The sequence below is a fragment of the Vicugna pacos genome, chromosome 6 (genome assembly GCF_048564905.1).
Source record: "Vicugna pacos chromosome 6, VicPac4, whole genome shotgun sequence".
Lineage (NCBI taxonomy): Eukaryota > Metazoa > Chordata > Mammalia > Artiodactyla > Camelidae > Vicugna > Vicugna pacos.
In genome coordinates, this window is record NC_132992.1 from 12,984,832 (window position 1) to 13,005,225 (window position 20,394).

General features: G+C 36.3%; 1 protein-coding gene and 1 long non-coding RNA gene across 3 annotated transcripts in view; one reads left to right on the forward strand and one right to left on the reverse strand.

The window, feature by feature from the left end:
* UNC13C (unc-13 homolog C) overlaps positions 1–20,394 on the reverse strand; it is a 471,320-nt gene that overhangs the window by 267,199 nt on the left and 183,727 nt on the right. For both annotated transcript variants that reach the window (XM_031672763.2, XM_072962394.1), the window contains 2 exons: positions 16,688–16,915; positions 15,566–15,707 (listed from right to left, as the gene is read on the reverse strand). In XM_031672763.2, coding sequence (XP_031528623.1) covers positions 15,566–15,707; positions 16,688–16,915 — 370 coding nt within the window. The remainder of the gene's footprint in view (positions 1–15,565; positions 15,708–16,687; positions 16,916–20,394) is intronic.
* LOC140696785 (uncharacterized) lies at positions 4,353–19,174 on the forward strand. Its single transcript, XR_012073295.1, has 6 exons — positions 4,353–4,418; positions 7,994–8,167; positions 8,668–8,727; positions 8,933–9,152; positions 16,856–16,940; positions 18,948–19,174. It is a non-coding gene; the product is annotated as an uncharacterized lncRNA (long non-coding RNA).

Sequence of the window (20,394 nt, forward strand, 5' to 3'; positions counted from 1 at the left end):
TATGGATGCTTTAAAACTTTTAAACTATTGTTTTTTAGAAAGATGAAGTACTCCTCTATGAATTTCCACTGCAGTGAGCACATTTCATATTATTATATACCTGTAGTCAGTGCATTACTTGACTTGCTGAATGTTATTGTGAATATTTTAACAGAAAGATATAGTTTAGTGTTAGTGTTTACATTTAAAATGTTCGATACATTATCCATATAATTGTATTAATTGGAATTATTACAAATGTCGGATCACTCTCTACATCCCATTTAGTATCTCTACTTTTTATTGTGTGTGTGTGTGGTGGGGAGTAATTAGGTTTATTTATTTATTTTTAGAGGGAGTACTAGGGATTCGACCCAGGACCTCCTGCATGCTAAGCATGCGCTCTACCACTTGAGCTACACCCTCCCTCTAACTTTTTTAAATTCAGTATGTCATGTTTATCCTGATATATACACATGCACATCATTCTTTTTAAAAATTATATGATACTTTCCATTACATGGATGTGTCTTAATTTAATTCACCCCCTATAGACAGGCCACGGGCATTTAGGTGGTTTCCAACGTACCATGGCAGAGTTACACAGAACACCTTATATGTCTATCTTTATGAACATGTAAAAATATTTCACTCTGACAAATTATTAGAAGTGCTTTTTTTTAGGTTGGAAGTTATGTCAATTACATATACATCTGTATACAGGACACACATACATATTATTAAAACATCCTGCAGGAAGCTAGTATGTGCTATACCTGTGCCTGCTTCTCTATACTCCCATTAATACTGAGCATTATCACTCTTCCATCTTTGCTAATCAGAAAGTTGAATTCTCATATCATATTGACTTTGAGGGAGCACATCTTGTATAAATGAAACATGTATATACATTATTTCCGCATATTTTCCTCTATCCCATGCCAGTCCAATTGAAAAGGAAAAAAAAAAAAAACTAATGAAAAATGTCCTCCCCCACTGCATAGCAAAGAGACCTCTAAAGAGCTTATAATTATTTCTTGCCAAAGAAAAAAAAGTTAATATAAATAGTCAGATTTTGTCCCTGGCAAGAGACAGAATCAGTCAGCGTGCATTTTGATACACACTTAAGTTTCCTTTCTCTCAGGTTCTCTGCCTCACTTTCAACAAGAAAACAGGTGCTATTTTCCCAAGAAACTCTGAGGCAGTGAGAGGCAGTATTGAGAATGTTAGCAGCCAGCTGCAGCTCCGTCAGCTGCCTGACCAGACTTTATCTGAGCACCACACTTGAGTCAGAAGCAACAATCATAAAGGTAAATACTATTAACTAACATCCTTCTCATTCCAAACATCAGCAACACAGCAAGAGAACACAGGCTTACAGAAAACTGCTGCACTGATCACCAAGGGATTGCTAAAGAAGAGAAGAAACGTGAGGAAATCCTATATTCCAATTAACTTTTCCACTTAAATCTAACCTTCAGCCAATTATCTGGAATGGGGCAACTGTGCCTAAGAATTCAGAAATAGTAATGCTGGTTATACCTTAGACCTCTCTGGACTCTTTTGCTGGATATTATTAAAGATACAAAGAGATGGAATTCCAAAACAAAAAGTCACTGTAGAAACATAAAAAACCACCTCATAGCACCTGTGAAGTTTTGGCATTGATGCCCACCAGCAGTAGCTACCCTTTAATATTAAAACACAAACTCAAGTGTCTTGGAAATTAAAGTTGAAACTACATAATTATGAACATTTAGCCAAAATTTCAGATTTGAAAAAAATCTATATGAATGTTTCCAAACTTCCAAAACATAAACTATAAACATAGTTTGATCAACTATAAACATAGCTTACGTTAAAAAGGTACAAGAAAACATTATCCTCCAGATGCTATAAAAGTATGAGTGATACTTCAGATAGAATTCATTGTAACAGAAGATATCACTTCAAGTTGAACTGTATGAAATAGCCATTTTTGTAGGTCAAAAGAGTTGACCATCAGCAATTTCATATAGTTTGACCTAGCAATGACTAGTTCCATGTAACAGAATCTTGTCTGTGTCCTAATTGGGAATCCAGTTTGTACTTGGCAAATATAAGAAATTCTATTAGATTAAAAAACCAGAGCATTCACAAAATATAGTCTGATTATTAATCAAGATACTGAAGACATTAGTGGTGGTGGTGTGAGAGGGCAAATAAAGAGAGGTAACAAATAGCAAAGATCTTCAAGATTTACTAAATTGGATTCATTTGATAATGGCATTGATCCTAGAGGGGACTGCTAGAAACTATCATGAAACGCTTTTCAAGAAATTCAGGCAGTCTTCAGGGGACTTCCCTATTCCTTCCCTACCAGACAATGGATTCATTTTGTCTAGTCAAGGAAATTTGAGGATTTTTAAACCCATATATTACCCTGAAGTTTAGACCGTAAAGTAAGCAGCAGTCGAAATTTCTGGATGTTAAAGAATTTCTAGAAAGGTAGGATCCATCCTCATCAGGGACAGGAGATAGACAGATAAATAAAAAGGAAAATATTCTAACAAGCAGTTGAAAAGAGTGCCAGCATTAAAAAAAAAAAAAAGGGGGGGGGGGAGGAGATGAGGCACATTAAAAGCCTGGAGAAACAGTCAGAGGTCTAAGGTCAAGGAGAGATGGCCAGAGATGGCCAGGAAAGTTAGCCAGTTGAGTAGACAGACAGCATGCACATAAGAGCTATTCTCCAGTTGCATGTTGCACTGATTCGTTTTCCATAAATATAAACTCTTCCAGGAGGCTGACTCTTCCTGCTTGCCAGTGGGCTACCACTGGTACTCATGTCTCATTTTAGAGTAGTCCCCAGCCTCTGACGACTCGGATGGAAGCCAGTGCACAAAAGTATCAGCAACTTAACTTTCCCCCAATTTACCATACGCTCCTCAACTTTACTCCTATATTACAAAGCAGTCTGGGTTTGAATCATTTGGTTCACTTCAATGTTTGTGTCTGAACACACAACTGAAAAGCAAAACTGGACTATTTGTTGTTTCTATTCCTCCTTGGAACAAAGCAAGGTGTAATAAACAGTAGCTTAAAATTAAATATTTAATTAAGCATGCTTTAAAACATTTTAAGCATGGCCCTTATATAAGCAGAGATATAAAAAATAAAACTGTCTCCTTTTTTGATGGAATTTTCTCAACATACAAACTTAACTATTTGGCAATAGTAAAGCTTCACAAAGTAATATGATGCAGAAAGAGTCCCACATGACATCTTGAGATAAAAAGACATGCTAAATGTCTCCTTGGGGTCAGTGGTAGTTTTCCATTCTGTGTTTTCTTGATTTTATCCTTAGTTCTCTAACAACAGAGCATAAAAGGATGACAAAATTTAGTGACAGTGAAAGCTTTAATAGGTTATTTTACTGCTTATTTCAGTGCTCTAAATAAGTCGATACACTTTGTCCCTTCTTGTACCTTCAAGTCTAACTCTAATCAAAAGTAGTATCAAAGTTTATTAGATAGAGACATAAAACTGAAAGGAAAAATGTACCGTGAAGTCTAAAGGCACTAGTAAGTTTTCATCAGGTTGGGGAACTTACTGGTGATGCTAATAAAAAGTAAATGTCTGAGTTAATCGAGCAATGCTCAAGTAGCATACAGAGAGGACAGACACAGCTTTGGAATTGTCTGGAGAAAAATCATTGAAAGGACAGTAAGAAGGGAAAAATAAGGGTGCAACAACAGAGCGAATAAACAAAATAACGTTTATAAAAGACATGTTCATTGCTAAGAAATTAACTTTAGAACTTTACATCTGGAAATAATCATTAAGTAGATTTTTAGGCTTACTTTGTACCCAACATTAATTTAGGAGACCTTCCCCCTCAAGAAGCTCAAAACTTAGGTTGGAAAACAATATACCATATGTAAAAGACATGAAAATTACTAGGGACTATATCAAAAATGATTTAAAATGTTGTACAATTAACTAATGGGTAAAATGGTCAACAAAAGTAGATGTGCCTAAGATGCCACGTTCCTTTAATTTTGAGTAATGACTTTTTATATAGAAATCAATGAGGACGGGATGAAAAATTTACACTACTTTGTACCAATTAGCCCCTCAACAAGCCTCAAGTAAGAGAGTCAAGCACTTAGGGGAAAAAAGGCGGAGTCTGAGGTTTTGGCTTTACTACCTTCAACTTCAACTCAGGAAAGCCTGAGACTCATTTTTCTCAGTTGTTAAGTGTGAGGATACAAATGCCAGTGATGTTGGGTTTCTTCTAGGATTTAAATGACATTAGATGAGCAGAAGAACACTGTAAACCCCAAACTTCCAGAACACAAGGGGTGGTACTGACATGATCACTGTCACCATAGAAGCAGCAATTCTATATAGATAGATCTTCCTCGACTACTGATGGAGTTGTGTCTCGATAAACATGCCTTGTAAGTTGAAAATACACCAAAATGCATTTAACACACCTAATCTACCAAACATCATAGCTTAGCCTCAGGACATTTACATTAATCCTCAATTGGGCAAGATTATGTAACACAAAGCCTAGTTAATAATAAAGTATTGGATATCTTATGTAATTTATTTATACTGCACTGAAAGTGAAAGGCAGAGTGGCTGTAAATGTACTGACTGTTCACCCTCATGACTGTATGGCTGACTACGAGCTGCGCTCACTGTCACCACCCAGCATCACAAGTACTAGACTGCATGCTGCTAGTCTGAGGAAAAAATCAAAATTCAGAATATGAAGTACAGTGTCTACTGAATGCACATTGCTTGTGCACCACTGTAAAGTCAAAAAATAAGCTGAAACATTTTAAGCTGGGAATTGTCAACCTTATCTTGAATTTCTAGAGTGTAAATGCATAACTGATGGAGTACTGATTCTGTTAACAAAGTGATGAAATTAATTTTCAGAAGCTTTTTAAATTTAAGTTTTTTCAGGTATAACTGACATACAAGTAACTGCACATATTTAAAATGCGTAACTTTTTAGGTCTTGGTGTACATATTCAACCCATGTAAGCACCACCACCACAACTGATATAACAGACATATCCATCACCTCCAGAAGCTTTCTTGGACTTCTTTGCAATCACTTTCTTCTATACTTTCCCTTTCTAATTCCCTAAGCAACTAGTGATGTGATGTCTTAGATTACTAGTTTAGTATTAGTTTGCATTTTGCATTTTCTATAATTGTGTATCAATGTAATTACACTGTATGTACTCTTTTTTCCTGAGTTCTTTCACTTAGCATAATTATTTGGAGATCTATCCAAGTTGTTGTGCATACCAATAGAGTTCATTCCCTTTCATTACTCAGTATTTCAGTCTATGAATATGGCACAACTTGTCTATCCATTCACCTACTGATGAACACTTGGGTTGTTTTCAGACTTGAGCTGTTACAAAGAAAGCAGCTCTGAGTATGTGTGAACAGCTCCTCAGAGGGCACATGCTTTCTTTTCAAGAATCCAACTGTTTTCCAAAGTGGTGGTACCACTTTACAATCTCACTGGCAACAGAGCTTTAGTTCCTCAAATCCTTGCCAACATTGGGCAACAAACAGCATAAACGTTTGCTGCCATCTTTCTCTGTACATAGTGTATCTTTTTTCTTTAGAAGCTTTCATGATTTTCTTTCCTTTACTGGTTTTGAGCAATCTGACTATGGTGTAATTTTTTTCATGTTTCTTATGCTTGAGATTCACTGAGCTTCTTGAGCCTGTGGGTTTATAACTTTAATTAAATTTGCAAAAAAAAGTCCATTATTTCCTCAAATATTGTTATATCCATTTTTCTTTATTATCCTTTAGGGACCTCCAATTAGGTGCTTTTTGGCTGCTTGAAGTTGTCTCAATTATTCTGTTAATTTTTTACATTTCTCTGTTTTATCTCACTTTCTATTACCATATCTTCAGGTTCGATCATCTTTTCTTCTGCAATGTCTAATCTTCTGTCATTCCTGTTCAATGTGCCTTTCATTTAACACACTGTATTTTCATTTCTAGAAGTTCAATTTCTTTATCCAGTCATCTGTCGATGGACACTTAGCTGTTTCCATGTCTTGGCTATTGTAAATAGTGTTATGAACATTGGGGTGCATGTATCTTTTCGAATTAAGGTTCCCTCTGGATACATGTCCAGGAGTGGGAATGCTGGATCATATGGTAAGTCTGTTTTTAGTCTTTTGAGGAATCTCTATACTGTTTTCCATATGGCTGCACCAATTTACATCCTCACCAACAGTATAGAAGGGTTCTTTTTTCTCCACACCTTCTCCAGCATTTATTGTTTGTGGACTTTTCAATGATGGCCGTTCTTGGCTGGTGTGAGCGATATCTCATTGTAGTTTTGATTTGCATTTCTCTAACAATTAGTGATGACGAGCATCTTCTTATGTGCTTGTTGGCCATCTGGATGTCTCCTTTGGAGAGATGTCTGTTTCAATGGAGCAGTTTTAAGGTAGATCCTTCCTTCCCACCCAGAAGGACCTGTACAGAATAATCACTATTGTCTCAAGGGTTTGCTGTTTGTAATCTAACTCTTCCCAAAAGATAGGAGGGATTTTGTTTGAATTCCACTTGATCCTCAGTTTAAAACTAAGTAAAGTACATGGTCCCCTTTATCTGGGCCTATAGAATATCACAGTGCTGTCTTCAAGGATCTGTCATGAACTGTAATATCATGGTTTGTTTATTGTGAATCAATTCTTTTTGGTGACCCTACATTCATATTTCATTGAATTCAGTCCAGATCTCTTTCTACACTTCTTCCTCTGCTTATTATAAAACCCTTAAGTTCTGGTGTGAATCACTCACCTGAAGTAGGCGGCTCTTCTGTTGGCTCTGCTATGTGTGGATGGGTAATGGCTCAACCCCGTTTACTAAGTGAAGGCAATATTGGTTATTATATCCCCCCAGTTGCCAAGCATATTCACAGTGTAAACAATGAGTAGTAAACAAATTTGCAGCCCCGCCAAGCATGACTACACTCCTTCTTGCTTGAGACAATTGTGCGACTATCTTCTTGACAAATGACTTCCCTGTGCCCATCCCATCACTGCAAGCTCGCTCAGACAACCGAGGAAATGCTGCCTTCCCAGGCGGCTCAGGAGTGGCCTGTGCTAGTCATCCAGGCAATAAATCAAATCCTTGATTATATTCAGGCTGTCATTTTAAAATATTAACCTGCCAAACTCTAAAGACGTTTTCATTTAATTGGAGTATTTAAATGCTATCTCCTAGGGAGCTTAGTTTATGCTTAATTCATACGCAGCCCTGGGCCGAGCAGCACGTGGCATGGTGGAGAGCTTTGGGCCGGAGGCAGTCCCATCTGGGTAGCTGGGAACTGAACGTGAGTGGCATGTACTTCAAAGAGCCAAGACAATCACGCCTCTATAAACCACAGCATTACAAGCTTCTGGTGCTTACATGTTAGAAGAGCTTTCCTGTACACTATCTTGTAACTATAACCTTACTGAGCCAAGGTGGGGAATAATTTCTGTGCACGATGCCCACTGTGAAACTGAGACTCAGAGAGATTAGGGGGTTTCCTGGAGGTCACAAAGCACACTGGGACCAGAACAGTTCTGAAACTCGGCTTTACAAACATGAAGGTCAGATAGCTCTCTGGCATAATGGAAAATCACTCAAGTCAGTACTTTCCACAGACCCCGTACAGTGCTTTGTATGTAATGGACACTCAGGAAATGTGGGCAGAATTTAACTGATACACCACTAAGCAAGCGGAGCTGGTTTTTGAGTCAATACATGATTAGAATGTTTAAACACCACTGTGATGCCTATTCAACACCATCTTAAGCAAACGAGGGCATGTATGCACTCCTCCCATGGGCAACGGATTGACTAGACTGTCTGTTATTAAAATAACTCTTTACTTCAATGGTTAATACCAATCAGAAAAAGACAGCCAACACATGCTGCCTACTGCCCCTTCAGGAGGGAGTTGGCTTGAAATTTTGTTTTTATTTCATTTTAGCAATGAGGCACCTAGACTACAGAGTTCTCTGGAAAGCACAGTATCAACACAGAGAACACATGCAAGTCTCCTCACCACAAAATATCTTGTTCAACCGGGCAGACTCTACTGCCATTGTCTCTCTAAAGCCCAGTGGGAGAAACTTACTCCTTTTCCTCCAGAGAATGGTTTACGGTAAGTATAAAACACTGCATTAACTGTAGCATGGGAAAATAAAATCAAATGTCATAATTAATTATGAAATGATCAAATACGTAACTTACTAGGAAGAAAAAGCAGAGATAATGAGCACCTTAGATTTACGTAGTATTTTAGCATTTTCAAATCACTTTGACGTATACTGTCTTAATCCTCACATGATTATTTTAAGAATTACGCAATTACACTATTTACAGCCCCTCCTAACCCGTTTTTCTGCAAGGGCTTAATTGGTTATGCTCTGTTCTCTGTAAACACTCTCCAGAGTGCTGCATTCCACAATCACACAATATCCACGGTCTTGCAAAGATTAAAATTTCAAACTTTCTTTTTTTATGGTAAGAGGGTAAAATTAAAATTGAAATTACTTAGCGTTAATCTCTTGAGGGCATCAAAGTGTCATTAATGGGGGAACAATTAAGCTTTCAAGCAAAAAAAAATGAAAAATGACTTCATTTGCATTTTCATCTTACCAGCTTTGTGATTGCCTGCCTGGTTCAGGTCAACTGCACGTTTTCTGAAGGAAGAGTTTGAAGGTGGGAAACAATACACTTTTTAATTTCTACTTGTATCTTATTTTTGGCTTCACAATAGGGGGCTGCTTCATAGTCTTGTCTCTACTATAACCAAAGCTTTGATTTTCTCATCAGTAAAATGAGGGAGTTGAAGAAAACCATCCGTCAATATTTTGCCCAGTCTCAACTCTCTGATTCTTATTTCAGCTGTGCTTCCTTCCCACAGCACCTTGTTCATCAGACATCTCTTGGCCTCACTATTCAGAATGGAACTTTGTTGATCTGAAGGTATCACTGCTACGTTTGCTCTAAGTCCTGAATCTCAGAACAAAGAATGTGATCATGTTCTGAACACTAATAATAATGATGCAAGTGCCACTGTCAATGCTTCACAAGTGACAAAAGCTCTATATATGTTATCTCAACAAATACATCAATCCTATGAGGTATGTATTATCCCAATTTTTCATACAAGAAAAGCTACAGCTCATACTTTAAGGAGATTGCCCAAAATGCAAACTAAAGCAGAACCATCAATAAGACATCCTGTTTTCAGAATGTCAGGACAGGTTTTTCCACTCCAGTTCACAGGGCAGGGCTGCCAAGGTAGTGGGAGGCACGGGTGAGCTAAACTGTGACATGTATGCATTTTTTAAAATCTGCACATAAATTCACTAGGAACTCATCACCTCCTGCAAAAGAACACCCCTTGTAAAGGAAGATAAGTTTGCCATTTTCATGGTAAAAGGAAAACATGCACAAGAAGATTCAAAACAGTGACACAGAACCTCAGTAATATAAATGGAATTTTGTAGTTTAGGTAACTGTCAACAAAAATAATTACTATTGGAAATTCAGGCATTCACTTTCAATCTTCTAGAAGGAGTGAAATAGAAAAATTTGGAGAGCATCATTTCATTTACAGCTCATAAACATTTTGTCAGTGAAGTGAAAAATATTGTGAAAAATATGCAAATTATATATATGTTTATACTATATGCACAGCAGGGTGCAATAAACTCAAATTTGTATTTCTTCCTTCTTGAAAATACTGTTGTTTAAAAAATAGATATATTATTCTTGCCAGTGGAGATGGTGCCTTCTATCAAAAGGAGAACAGGCATGCAGTATAGTGAATTATATGAAAGGCTGCCAATTAGAAAACTGATCATTCATATTTTAACTGTTCATTCCAATATACTCACCCCAGGAATCGTGACGCTTCCTAGCCTGCCCAGTGGGAACAAACACTATTCCTGACCTGAATGAGGACTGGGCACTGAGGTATCTAATTCTTTTGGGTGGACTTTATCTTGGTCTTGGGCAGTTTCCTCACATGAATGTACTTACCATTATTCAGCTGACTTGTCAAGGGAGACACTTTGCAGAATTAAGAAAAGAAAAAAAAACAGAAGAAATATTTGTACTACTGCATTTCTTTAAATGGATGCTTTATTTCACTGACTGCAGCTGGCAACCTATGGATTAATTATCTCCAGAAGTAACATGCTGTTTGACATTTTCTGTGCTTGCTCTCATACTGTTCTGTTTTGTTTTGCTTATCAATTTAATTCAGAGTCCCAGACTTTCTAGGCCAGTCAAGAAAGAGTAAAAAGAATGAGAGATTCCTCCCATGTGAAAAATCACAAAGTGAGCAAAATATAGAATACACTGTTTTTCAGTACACTGAAGATCTGTCAGTGAAGAAGAGTGATTTCAGGGAGTTTCCAGGCCATTGTGCAAAGAGAGGAAACCCAGGTGGGGTCCACTGGATTCTCCTGAGTTGGAAAGACAGAGATGAAAAGCTGAGAAACCCAATGCAGCTAGAGGTCACATGGCATACGATCAAAAAGAAGACAACTAAACAAAGAAAACTCCAACAATTTGCTGCAGGCTCATCCTGAGCAATCAACTGAGTAAGAGCGCATGCATGGGCTAAAACCACCCAAGGCCAGGTTAAAAGCCATCAAAAGGATTAGATGTAACAGTGCCCCACAGAAATAGTGCTTGAGTCTCCTGCACAGCATCATTCACGAGTCAGGAGGCACGCAAGCGTCTTGCTTCAGTATCGAGGAACAATTAGCCTGAAGATGAACGCTACTTCATTACCATTGAGCACATTTTTAAAAGCAAGATCTAAAGAACCAAATAGTTTCCATATAACTTAACTATGTCTCAAAACAAGGCTCAAGAATATTTACAGAATGCCAAAAATACCCAGCAACCACAAGGTAATATTCACAATGTCTGTCATCCAATATAAAAGACCAGGCACATGAAGTAGCAGAAAAATATGACACAAAACGAGGACAAAAATCTATTACTCAAAACTGACCAAGAATGGACACTGATGTCAGTTAGAAGTGGCAGTCAAGGACATCAAAACAGTCACTGTAAGTACTGCATGAATCAAAAAGTTAAGTAGAGAAAGAATGTCAAGGGAACGAGAAAACAAACCACACAGAGAGTAAGTATTTTCAAAAGGCTCATGTGATAAAATCTTTTACCCAAAATATTCCAACAACCCTTAAAACTCAATAATAAACAACATGATTTAAAAATGAGCCAGAAACCTTAACAGACACTAAAGAAGACACACAGGATGGCAAAACAGCAAATGAAAAAGTGCTCCATAACATATGTCAGAAATGAAACACAAAATAAAACAAGATACCACTATGTACCTATTAGAACAGCCAAAATGCGCAACATGAACAATGCCACATGCTAGAGAGGACAGGGAACAACAGAAACTTATTTATTACTTGTGAGAATGCAAAATGGTATAGCCACTTTGGAAGGCAACTTGGCAGGTTTTCTGTTGCTGTTGTTCTTTGTTTTTTTTTTTTTTAACAAAACTAAACACACTCTTACCACATGATCACAATTGTGCTCCGTGGCACTTTTCCTAAGGAGCCGAAAACATGTCCATGTAAAAACCTGCATAGCAGTTTTATTCATAATTGCTAAAGCTAGGAAGTAACAAAGATGTTTTTCAGTAGGTGAATGGATAAACAAACCGTGGTAATCCAAACAGTGAATTATTCAGTGCTAAAAAGAAATATACTCTCAAGCCATGAAAAGACACGGAGGAACCTTGAATGCATATGACTAAATGAAAATAAAGTCAATCTGGAAAGGCTACATACTTTATGATTTCTAACATATGACACTGTAGAAAAGGCAAAACTACGGAGATAGTAAAAAGATCAGTGGTTGCAAGGTATTTGGGGAGGGAGGAAGAATTAACAGGTGAAGCACAGAGGATTTTTAAGGTAATAAAAATACTGTATATGATACCATAATGATGTATACACGTCATCATACATTTGTCCAAACAGGATGTAAATCACTGAGAAATGTGATGTAAACTGCAGACTTTGGGTGATTATAATGTGTTAATGTAGATTTATCAGTGTTAACAATATACTCCCCATCCTGGTGGGAGACGGTGATAATACAGTAAGACTAAGCACACGTGGGGATGGCAGGTGTATGGGAAACCATTATACCTTCTCCTCAGTTTTTCTGTGATCTTAAGACTCTTGCCCTCCATATAAAACCTTAATTAAAAAAAAAAAGTTAAGTGGAGGCATGAAAGATGCCAAGACCCAATTTGAACTTCCTGACATGGAAACTAAAATATCTGAGATAAAAAGACAATGGCTTGGATTAACAGTAGATTAGATTTTACAGAAGAAAAGGTTAGTGAATTTAAACACATAGTAATCGAAATAATTAAAAGTGAAACAGAAAAGAGGGGTGGGTGAGGGAAGGGAGAGATAGAAAATGAACAAACAGAGCATTAATGGACTGGGGACAACTTCAAGATGCCAAATATATGTCTAAGTGAAATCTCCAAAAGAAAAGAGCAGAAGGAATAGCTAAAGGAATAATGGCCAAAATTTTCCTAATTTTAAAGAAAACTGCAGACTTACAGGCCCAAGTAGCTCAATAAACCCTAAGTACCAGAAACACGAAGACAATTACAATACGGCACATCATAATAAAACTATGCACATGAGTAAGGAAAATACAAACTCCAAGGCAATTATGGGAGGAAAAAGATACATACAGAGGACCAGAAAAAGAGGGCAACAACAGATTTCTCACTGAAAAGAAGAAAAAAATGCAAACTTAAAGACAATGGAACAGTGTCTTCTAAAATAGATGTTGAAAATGACATTCAGAATCATATGATAATCTCAAAAGATGCAATAAAAGCACTAAACAAAATACAGCATCAGTTTCTGATCAAAACTTTCCAGTGTACTGGAAATAGAAGATGCTGTCTTAACTGGAAAAATGGCATCTACAATAAGGCTACAGCTAATATAGTTAATCAAGAAAGGACCAGCTTCCATCTAAGAATGGAAACAAGGCCAGATGTCTGCTCTTATCACTTTCACTAGGCATTATACTGGAAGTCTTAGTTAAGGCAACCAAAATTGTAGCAGGCTGTGTGTGTGTGTGTGTGTGTATAAAATAAAACTTTGAAAAAAAAAAGAAAAAGTTGGAGAACTTAACACTAGCTGATTCTAAGAAGTAAAGCTATAGTAATCAAGATTGTGCATTAAAAAAAACTGTGTAGTACTGGCATATAGATAAAGACATCACAGTGAACAATGCAGAAAGTGCTCCACACATATCAATACTGAGAGCTGAAGTTTATCAGAGGTGCAAAAACAGCTTAGTAGAGAATAGTGCTCTCAAAAATGGTTAGGAACCACTGGGTATCCATACCCAGAATAATGAACTTGGGTCTATAACTTACACCACATTAAAAAGTCATCTCAAAATGTATAGTTGACCTCAATGTAAAGTATAAAAACCTTGTATAAAAAATCAAAAACAATAAAAATGGGCAAAATATTTGGACAGGTAAGTAAGTAAAAACTAATTTGGACAGTAACCAGGTATGGATAGCACATAAACACATTACAAGATGCTCCAAATCATCAGTCACTAGAGAAATGCAAAATACAACCACTATAACACTACACATGTATTAGAATGGCTAAAATGTAAAAGGCTGGCTTTACCAAGTGTTGGAAGGATATTTAAGACCTGGAACTTCCATACATTGGTGTGAAAACGTAAACCAGTACAATTATCTGGGAAGAGTCTTAAAAATTAAACATACTCCTAATATATGTTCCAGCCATTTTACTCTTAGGTACTTATTCAAGAGAAATGTAAACTTATGTCCATACAAATATTTGTACACAAGTGTTCCTAACAGCTTTACTTTGTAACAGTTAAAGACTAGAGACAAACTAAATGGCCAAAGGTGACTGCATAAACAGTTACTATTTTAATACAATGAAAATGCCTCATAGCAATAAAAAGAAATGAATTATTGCTAAACCCTACACATGGATGGATCTCAAAATAACTGTGCTGAATAAAAGGAACCACGCAAGAGAAGGACACATACTATACAATCTATTTACATAAAATTCTAGAAATGAAAAATAAAAAATATTTTATAGCATTATAAAGCAAATCAGTGACTATCTTCTGGGGAGTCAGGAGGGGTGGCAACAATGAGACATGAAGAACCTTTTTGGGGTGATAAGCTCATTTTCTTGTCTATGGTGGTGGTTTCATGGGAAAATTCACATGTCAAAACTTAAATTGTACACTTTAAATACATAGACTGTTTTTTTTAATTATACCGTAATAAAGCCATTTTTAAACGTTCAAATTTCCATATCCCCCTAAGAAATCAGAAGCTTTAGCCGCATTGCATTTGCATGATCGCACAGAAATGGAAGTTGTCTCTTTACTGAGTCACTTGCTCTCAACTTTGTCACGGTCCCTGTCCCTCCCTTTTGTGTTCCTTATCCTGCTTTATTCATGTACTTGACTGCGTTAGGAGTAAGAATTTATGACTATGAATCGATTTCTTGTCCTCTATTAATAAACAAAGAGATATTAATACGGTTTTTCCCAGCAATCTGAAAGGCACAATCATCCCAATCTCCCAGTTCTTTCTATGGCACTCACTGTTGTTTGATTCCCATTGATTTTCCAACCCTTTTCTTAGCACTCCCCTCACTAGCCAATATACACAGGAAACTCTCTATTTCATATACACTACTGTCCACATTCCCAAACAAGACTGTATGTGTTGGGTTTGCTTACTTTTTAGCATGTTAATGAGATTCATGTTTAAACTGTTAACAAAGAAAGGAGGAAAGAAAAAGAACAGTCCGCCTTTCAACGCATAGGGATTTTCATTTCTACCAAAAGGTAATTGGATGTCATCTTATCTCTCTCTAAGGAGGAGGGAGGGAAAGAAAAGAACCCTAGACAGAAAAAAAAAATGATTTCTTGTGGTCTGGTACAAGATACAAGAAGTTTAAAAATAAATGACCTCACAGAAAATGAGAGGTTTTCAAAGTTACAATCAAGCATTTCATCAATACAGGCTGGTGTATGCGTGATGGGTCAGCTAACACCCAAAGTCCTTCCACTGCCCTTAGTCATAAATCTTCAGATGTCAAGATACTGCTGGATCAAGCCTGTCAATTCCTTGCTATGTTGGGTCAATTCCAGTTACAGACCATGTTGTCATCTTTTTTCCCTGTAAAGTCACCCCAGCCGTGCCACATTTTGGAGTATTCTTTTTATTCACTTGCTTCCGAAGATGAAGAATAATAAGCATCATGAGATTACTAAGTGAAGACATAATATTAGTTTCACTTTTTGTAATTTCTGCATAGAATTAAATTTTCTTAATCTAATTAACACAATTAAGATATGAGCTAATTATTGCTTATGTATTTTGCACACCTGTCTTAACATTTTTCTCAAATATTTTAGCATTTGTAATAGTTGCACATTATATACTTACAAATAAAACTTCTCATCCCATACTGGATTCAAGTTTCCAAAAATGGTTTTAGTCCTTCTTTTGTTCTTTCCAACTTGAACTGTAACATATGGGTCACTCGACCCCGTTTTGTCCTTTGCCTGCAAGCCTTGTGCAGAAACCACTGAAACAAACCAAATTAACGCTTTTAATATAAAGATTTACTCAGCAGCCAAAAAATGATAATAAAGGAAACAGTTTCTATTACTTTGTCCCTGGGATCTGCAGATACATCCCCACTGCTTTCATTCTTATAAAGCACAGGACTTAAAAAATGTTTAATAAAAGAATGAGTCACTGAATATTAAAGCCTTCCTTTGACTAATACATGCTTTGCCTGTAATAAATAGTAGCTATATACGTATATACACATATACATATTAGCGATTTACTCAAATATATTACTGTAAACATGTATAGAGAAATGAGAATGTACATACAAGAAGGAAATGACCCAATGGAGTTCAAAGGTCTGCGATTTGCTATGTATTTATTTAGTTATGGGTTTGCTGTCAGTATTGATCAACTCAACTCAGTGAAAAAAGCATCTTTATTTTGCCTTGTGAATACAGTATGAGTGAGTGAAGAGGCTTGGTAAATATTAGCATGGTAACATATGCACTTGCTGTTATTGCTACAAGCAACTTGAGAAGTTCAAATTACTAGACATCACTAAACTCAAACTGCCTTGATTCAAGGATCAAATGGATGAAGGACATTGATTCCCAGAGTAAGCAAAACAGTATTTGTTTTTGCATTAAGAAAAACTGACTGAAGAGATTCCTGGCCTCCCTTGTCATTCGTCAGTGGCAGGCAGCAACAGAATTAAGCTCCTGTAACTGCAGGATGTTGATGAGCATAATGTAAAACAGAACTTTCTTCCTCTGGGAGAGCTTTTGATGAGAATAAGACACAGACTGAAATTACTTCAATTATCTAGCATAAATTTAGAAATTTGAAGTCTAAATTAGATTTCTTGTCAATATTGACAAGACTGAAAAATTCTACTCTTTCTTTAACCTGTAACTATTATTAGCAGTGATTTCTAAGACATAGAAAAATTTCATTGTGGACTAAAAAAATTTTGTAAAGACTTATTTTTACCTGTAATGGTTATTTTTGCTGACCACTTAGATGTCCCATCCAGGACACTCTGTTTGGCCGCCTTTGTGTACTGCAAAAAATCTTCTTTAGAAATCTGAAACATTTCCTGAATGACTTCAAATACCTCTGGCCTGTTTTTCTCCCTGATCTTCATTCTTTCTTTCATAGCTGTGATAATGGTCTGAGTCTTGTCTTCCGCACCATGCTTAGAACTCTTTTCAGCTGCTCCTATAATAGAAAAATCAATAGTGATGTAAGTATACATGAAGTTACTTTTTGATGGCCCAAGAGAGGGAGGGGGAAAAGAAAAGGAGAACATGAGAATGAATGAATGCTTTCATTTTCAGGAGGCAGGCAGGGTGGCTTTTTCACAAAATATCAAAAGAATAAGCACTAGGCGGAGATTTAGAACAACCCACCCTTGTGTTAGTGGCAAGTAAATGGACTTCAATGATCCCAGTTTTTTCAGCTGAATTATTGAACTGAGTCATGGCTGTGCAAATATTGGGTCTGAATTTTCAAAAGCAAATTTCAAAACCAAAAAGAATGCACACAATCAAATGTGTTATATATACCACTGGTATTTACTCAATGGGTAACCAAAACAAAACTGAGAAACAGACTGAATGAATATGGCAAATGTCATTTGAAAGTCATTATTTCAAACACTTGTGCTCACCTAAAGCACCTAATTATTTGTATTGATGAGATTTAAAATGAAAAGCTTACATTTTTTTCCTTGCAAAATAAATGACCACCACTATTTGTTATATTGAAATATAGCGTAAGGTTTTACTTGGAATAAAAGAGATTCTGCTATTTAAAATGGATTTGGAAACCACTGGGCTAGATAACCTCTCAAGTACCTCATGGACCACAGACTTGAAGTCTTCATTTTATGATGTGGCCATAGCTTTAAACAGGCTGAATTTTTACTTTCCACTTAAAACCCTTTTTTGATTTCTAGGACATTAGTTTTTAAGATTAGTCTCAACTTTCTGGGTATTTTTGTGTATAACACAAATCCTGGCAGTGAAGGATTTCCAAAAGCCAACTCTGGGGTCCCTTGCCTTCTCTGACTGCCAGCCAGACAGTCCTGGTGCTCTGTGTGGCCTCTGGGTTAACTCAATATTCCAAGAATAGTGGGCCTTAATTGTAATTCTCATAATCCCTTACTGAGTTTGAAGTAGGAAAGCAAAAGCCCACATATCAGGGTCTGTGGGAAATGCCACCACTGAAACCTCCCCCCCCTTTTTTTTTGGCACAGAAGCAACTGAGATGCAGTGAAAATAAGAAAACTTGTGTTTATAGGAATTGTAATTTTTTTACCTACATGACTCTAAATATTGTCCAACCCGTATTATACTTTTTGAAATATATTTCTGAAATAGGCATAATATCTCATAAAATGTTTAAAGAAGTGAATGTGATAATTTATCTGTACAATTCCCACCACAAAGGATAGCCTCAGTAATCTTTGAATCTAATTCTGTGAATCTTATGCTCAATTTAAAAATTGATCAGAAAAGGAAAGGTCAACTATCACCCCCCTTTATAATAAATACATATAAAATTTGACAGCAGTGATTTGGTGAAAAGTTTCATTTATTTGAAAATACAATGTTTGTTTCCTAAAGTGGAAAAAGTACCTTCATAGACTTCAAGGTGTAATTAGATTAAGCTACAAGAGATGAATATTCTAGTGGTAGGAAGAACAGTTACCCTGTCTATCTTTTCTGTTTTAACCTTTGAGGAGTTAAACCATATTTTTAAAAGAATAGTAAAAATTACTGTACTCCATTTAAGATGTAATTTGAAAGGACATTCTAAATGCCCTAGTCATCTGCTGAAACATGCCCTAGGACAGCTGTGAATTGTGTACCCTCAAGCAATTAAGCATGTTTGTAATTCATCAATAATGGCTTAACTCCAAAATGCGTAATTTTTATGAAGCAAAATTAGCTTAGGCCATATAGCTGCGACTCCCCACCTAACATTTTACTTCAAGTATTAGCTTATTCATTGAATAGAAAGGACAGCAGTTGTGTGAAAGTCATCTGCAAGATTCAAATTGCCTCAGAAGTCTGATTTGTAAAGGCCATCTTAAGAACATGCCAAGGGTTAGAAGTGTTATAAAAATGCCGACTTCCCCCAAATTTCTAAACAACTATTATGGTTGTGGCTATTAATGCCATCAAAGCTCTAACAAAAAGTGTTAAAGCTCCAAGAGTTTATAATGTATTTTGCATCATTTTTCTAGATTCTGGAAGAGCCAACTGACCACCACCCACAGAATACATGCTCAGTCCAGCAATAACTCCCAAATTCAAGGCTGAAATGTCAAGAGGTTTTTCTTCCGAAGAAATCAAATCTCTGTACTTAATGACTGACTCTTGAATTCTTTTAAAAAATTCATTAGAAAAGCCTCACAATTGGCTTTGAAATCCTTCACCAACACTCTTGACCTTGGAGCATCTACTCTGATATGTACAGACAACAGACAGACCCCTGTGTTGTGAAATAGCCAACTTATGTTTGAGTCTCTTATCTGCTTTTTCTAGAAAAGATACGTAGCTATTTATTTACTTATTTATTTATTTATTTAGTGTCATCAGCTTTCTTTTTTCCTTCTACATTTCTAAAAATATGCTTTATTGGATTTTCCTTCTGAGCTACAGTGGCAAACGTATGTTCCTTGAAACAAGTCAAACAGCAGAGGTGAATGAAGAAAATGCCAGATCTCCTTCTCTGCTTTTTTTCCCAGAAGTTATACTCCACTTACAGTTATTATAAAATACTGGCTGTATCCCCTGCGTGCACAGTATCCTTGTGGTTTGTTTATATCTAATAGTTTCCAGCTCTTATTCTCCTACCCCTATCTTGCCCCTCCTCCTTTCCCTTTCCGCCCGGTAATCACTGATTTGTTCTCTCTGTGAATCTGTTTTCTTGTTGTTGTTACATTCACTAGTTTGTTGTAACTTTAGATTCCATATATAACTGATATCAATACAGTAGTTGTCTTTCTTTGACCTGTCTCACTTAGCATATTGCCTTCCAAGTCCATCTGTGTTCTCATAAAGGGCAAAATTTCACTTAGAAAGATATGTAGCTTTTTAAAAGTTCTACTTTTATATTTTTGATCCAAAGAAAATGATTCAAATTAGATTTATTTAGTTCAGGGATACAAAGGCAAATTCGTAATTTCTGTAACTCATCTACAACTACTTTTCATTGCCTGGTTACTTATTGAACCCACATATCTTATTTTTCTAATAAAACTATTTCTTAAATGTTTTCAATTTGTTGTGAATTTCCAACTCTTTAGGCTTATTTTCCTTCAGGCTTATTCAGGGATAGAAAGATCTGTATTTACACTAGTCTTCCTTCAAAGTGTGTAGCAGATCTATCAGCTTCATTGAAATACAGTTGCATGCCAACCAGAGATCAACAATAAATGAGATCAAAAGAGATTATACAGTGAAAGCACTTTGTAAAGAGTATTACCATATCCAAAGGGGATGCACCTCTGTTACCGTTAAAAACACCTGATTGACAGATCCGACAAAACAATTATGTATAACAAAACTGCAAGAGAATTCAACCTTAGACAGGAGCAAACTTTCCCTACATGGTTCTTTTTTCACTTAATTTAATAGGACAGCCAATAAACCAGAACCCTTCATTTTTCTTTAATTTGTATTCATTAC